Consider the following 4,301-nt stretch of genomic DNA (forward strand, 5'->3'; position numbering starts at 1 on the left):
ACACACACACACACACACACACACACACACAGACACAGACACAGACACAGACACACACACACACACTCCGGTGGGAGTCCGTCTTCCTTACAACCCCCTTTGATCTGTATCCTCATTCCCCAAATGTACAGCCGCAATCATTTTCAGCTGTTCATTTTAATTGTGTTCATTTAGTTAATTTCAGATAACTTATAAACAGATTCAGTGAGACAAAAAGTATTTTCTTTTGAAATTATTTCAGCACTCAGTCTGTGTTTAGCTTCTTCTCTTCATACGAATCATAATTAACCATTAAACTGCTGGAAGAAGTGAGACTCACGTGTCTTACTGCGCATGCCAGATCAGGAAATCTGTGATCCACCTGATGGGTCTAGTAAGCAAACCGTGAACGTGCATTACTCCTAAACCATTTATAGCTGCCTTGATTGAGCGTGGCTTGGTGTGAGAGCAACAGATTACAGCTGTTTACAAGTTGAAGTCTTGTTCAAGCTCAGCTTACAGCTGATATCCTGGATTTAGAAATCTGACTTTTGTGAAATGAGCTCCAGATGTGACCAGATGGACATTGGTGCTTTTAGGTGTCAAACGGATGAAGACCTTTTGAGGGTTCGGCTGTCATGAGTCACATTTTTTTTTGCAAAGGCAAGAACTGTTAATTAGAGAGACCATGAAAAAAATATATTTCTTGCTTTGATACGTTATTTAACTGTAAAGAAAATGAGAGTGTTTTCACTGGAAAATGATTGGTTTTGTCAGGAAACATTGATCAGGAAAAAATATGTCAATAAGCTGTGGGAAAAGATCCAGTCAAACATTTTCACTAACAAAGAGACAGGAAAAATGGGAAACTGTGAAGAGGCTCAATAAAAATGGACAGTTAAAATTTACAGGTCGGGACATTCTGTAATGAAAACATACCTGAGAATATCCAGTCTGCAGTATGGATCCTCAACTCTGGAAGAAAGTACCTTCATTCCTGGGTCTCCTATATGGTTGTAGCTCAGGTCCAGCTCTTTAAGATGAGACGGGTTGCAGCTCAGAGCTGAGGCCAGAGAAGCACAACCTTCGTCTGTGATCTGACAACCTGACAGCCTAAAAATGGGATGTAGCAAATACAAAAAAACTATTTAAACTAGGAACTAGGTTTTACCATTTCAAACACTAATGTCTTCTAACCTGAGAGATTTCAGTTTACAGTGAGAACTCTGCAGTCCCTCAGAGAGACGCTTCACTCCTGAATCCTGCAGCTTGTTATTGTTCAGATCCAGCTCTCTGAGACTGGAGGATGGACAACTAAGAACCGAAGACAGAGCTTCACAACTTCTCTCTGATAGGTTGCAGCCACTCAGTCTGGAGAGACATTAACAATGAACAACAAACTAAGTTTAATGTAAAATATACAGAAAGTTCCTCTACCTACATGGCTTTGTTGGAGGCTTTGACCACTGGCAGCAGCCTCATGAGAGCCTCCTCTGTTGCAGAGTACTTCTTCAGGTCAAACAGGTCCAGATCTTTTTCTGATGACAGTAAGATGAAGACCAGAGCGGACCACTGAGCAGGAGACAGTTCATCTGTGGAGAGACCTCCTGATCTCAGGAAATGTTGAATCTCATCTTCCAGAGACCGATCATTGAGCTCATTTAGACAGTGGAACAGGTTGATGGATTTCTCAATAGGCAGATTCTCACTGATCTTCTTCTTGATGTACTGGATGGTTTCCTGCTTGGTTTGTGTACTATTTCCTGTATGTGTTATCAAGCCATGGAGGAAAGACTGGTTGGCTGTAAGAGAAAGACCCAGGAAGAAGCGCAGGAATAAATCCAGGTGTCCGTTTGAACTTTGTAAGGCCTTGTCTACAGCTGTTTGGTGGAGTTGTGTCTCTGCAGAATCGGGATTTGTTGTGACAGAGTTTTCTGATGTTTGAGGTGGTTCTGTCAACAGGTTGACACCATTTTGGTCAAAAGTCAGACGAACAAAAAGAGCAGCCAGAAACTCCTGGACACTCAGATGGACGAAGCAGAACACCTTGTCCTGGTACAGTCCTCTCTCCTCTCTAAAGATCTGAGTGAAGACTCCTGAGTAAACTGAGGCATCTCTGATTTCAATACCACATGCTGTCATGTCAGACTCATAGAAGATCAGGTTTCCTTTCAAAAGCTGCTCAAAAGCCAGTTTTCCTAAAGACTCAATCTCCCTTCTGCACTTTGGACTCCAGTATTCGTCCATCTCAACTGCTCTTTCGTATTTGATCTTCTTCATGTTGATCTGAACCATCAGGAAGTGGATGTACATCTCAGTCAGGGTTGTGGGTAGCTCTGGTTCATCTTTTGTTTTCATCAGATCCTCCAGAACCATAGCATTGATCCAGCAGAAGACTGGGATGTGGCACATGATGTGGAGGCTCCGTGAGGTCTTGATATGAGAGATGATCTTGTTTGCCTGCCTCTTATCCGTGAACTTCTTCCTGAAGTACTCCTCCTTCTGTGGATCGGTGAACCCTCTGACTTCTGTTACCAGGTCAACACACTCAGCAGGGATCTGATTGGCTGCTGCAGGTCTTGTGGTTATCCAGAGGRGAGCAGAGGGAAGCAGGTTCCCCCTGATCAGGTTGGTCAGCAGAACATCCACTGAGGTGGACTCTGTGACATCAGTCAGGACCTGGTTCCTGTGGAAGTCCAGAGGAAGTCGACACTCGTCCAGACCATCAAAGATGAACAGAACCTGGAATTCATCAAACCTGAATGTTCCTTTGATTTCAGAAAAGAAGTGATGAACGAGTTCCACCAAGCTGAACTTTGTCTCTTTCAGCACATTCAGCTCTCTGAAGGTAAATGGGAACAGCAAGTGGATGTCCTGGTTGGTTCTGTCTTCAGCCCAGTCCAGAGTGAACTTCTGAGTTAGGACAGTTTTCCCAATGCCAGCTATTCCCTTTGTCAAAACCTTTCTAATTGGTTCATTTCTTCCAGGTTGGGGTTGAAAGATGTCTTGATGTCTGATGGTTGTTTCTGGTTTGTGTTGTTTCCAGGATATCTTTTCAATCTGTCTGACCTCATGTTCTTCATTGACCTCTTCAGTTCGTCCCTCTGTGATGTAGAGTTCTGTGAAGATCTGGTTCAGGAGAGTCGGGTTTCCAGCTTTAGCGATCCCCTCGAACACGGACTCAAACCTCCTCTTCAGGCTAGACTTGTGTTTTTGTTGAAACTCTGTAGAAGAAAGCCCTAAAAAAGATGCCAGCATTCTTAGTACTTCTAACAGTTTTTTGATCATGTGCATGAAATAAAACACAAAGTGAGCTTACAATTGGAACTTCAGGATATTTCTTTGACAATTTGTATGACCCCAAACCACAAAAAACTGTTCCTGTTTTGCTGAACTTCATAGATTCTGAGCAGGTAGATCAATTTAAACAGTCATGACCAATGTAGAGTCAAAATTTGAAACTTTGGTGTTTCTAACTTGATTTTGCATTTGTATATGATACTATAGTGTTGCTATACATACTACTATACTGACACTATACATACTATACTGCATGGGTACTATGTATGAAATCACATTAATCCACACAAAAATGAGATGCTAGTGAATGCCCAAGTGAGGAAAAGCTTGGCTATAAGATGTTTCAGCAACTGAAAATTATATCAGAATAAAGCCATCTATCTGCCTCTATCAGACATAGTGGAGGAGTATTTGTGTACCAAAGTGGGACTGGACATGACATTAAAAGTATCTACTGTAAGTATCTCCTTGTAAAACATGGTACACCTACCCTTGTGACCAGAGGAATCAAGACCTATAATTTAGCAGAAGCAAAGGTTTATCTCAGACACAAGGACATTGTAGGCCTAACATGGCAGGGGGATCTTGGCTTGGGAACACAAACACACCCAAATGGCAAAAAGCAAGAACTAAATAACAAGGTTTCCCCCAGAAAACTTGCTAAGTAAGGCTGCTAGAGTGGTAATAGAGTGGTAATGTTTGAAATGCTGGGAGGTACTCCACCAAACACAAAAAAACAGCTGGACAAAATGTGACGGACTCAAGATTACATGCAGTAAGCAGTGAAACGTAAACAAACAGGCTACAAAAAGGAACTAAACTTACAGCGGGTAAAATAAGTAGTGATCACGTCAACATTTTTCTCAGCAAATATATCACTAGAGGTGCTAATGACATGAAATTTTCACCAGTTGTCAGTAACAACCCAAGTGATCCATACATACAAAGTAATCAAACCATAAATGTTCAGAAATGAAGTTATTTGTAATAATGTGGAATGGCACAGGGAAAAAGTATTGAAC

At 41.8% G+C, this 4,301-nt stretch overlaps 1 protein-coding gene across 1 annotated transcript in view; it reads right to left on the reverse strand.

The window, feature by feature from the left end:
* LOC106530831 (NACHT, LRR and PYD domains-containing protein 7) overlaps window positions 1–4,301 on the reverse strand; it is a gene marked incomplete at its 5' end in the record, with an annotated part of 11,096 nt that overhangs the window by 5,186 nt on the left and 1,609 nt on the right. Inside the window, 3 exon segments of the mRNA XM_014026537.1 lie at window positions 919–1,092; window positions 1,177–1,350; window positions 1,421–3,218. Coding sequence (XP_013881991.1) covers window positions 919–1,092; window positions 1,177–1,350; window positions 1,421–3,218 — 2,146 coding nt within the window.

The sequence above is a fragment of the Austrofundulus limnaeus genome, unplaced genomic scaffold (genome assembly GCF_001266775.1).
Source record: "Austrofundulus limnaeus strain Quisiro unplaced genomic scaffold, Austrofundulus_limnaeus-1.0 Scaffold564, whole genome shotgun sequence".
Lineage (NCBI taxonomy): Eukaryota > Metazoa > Chordata > Actinopteri > Cyprinodontiformes > Rivulidae > Austrofundulus > Austrofundulus limnaeus.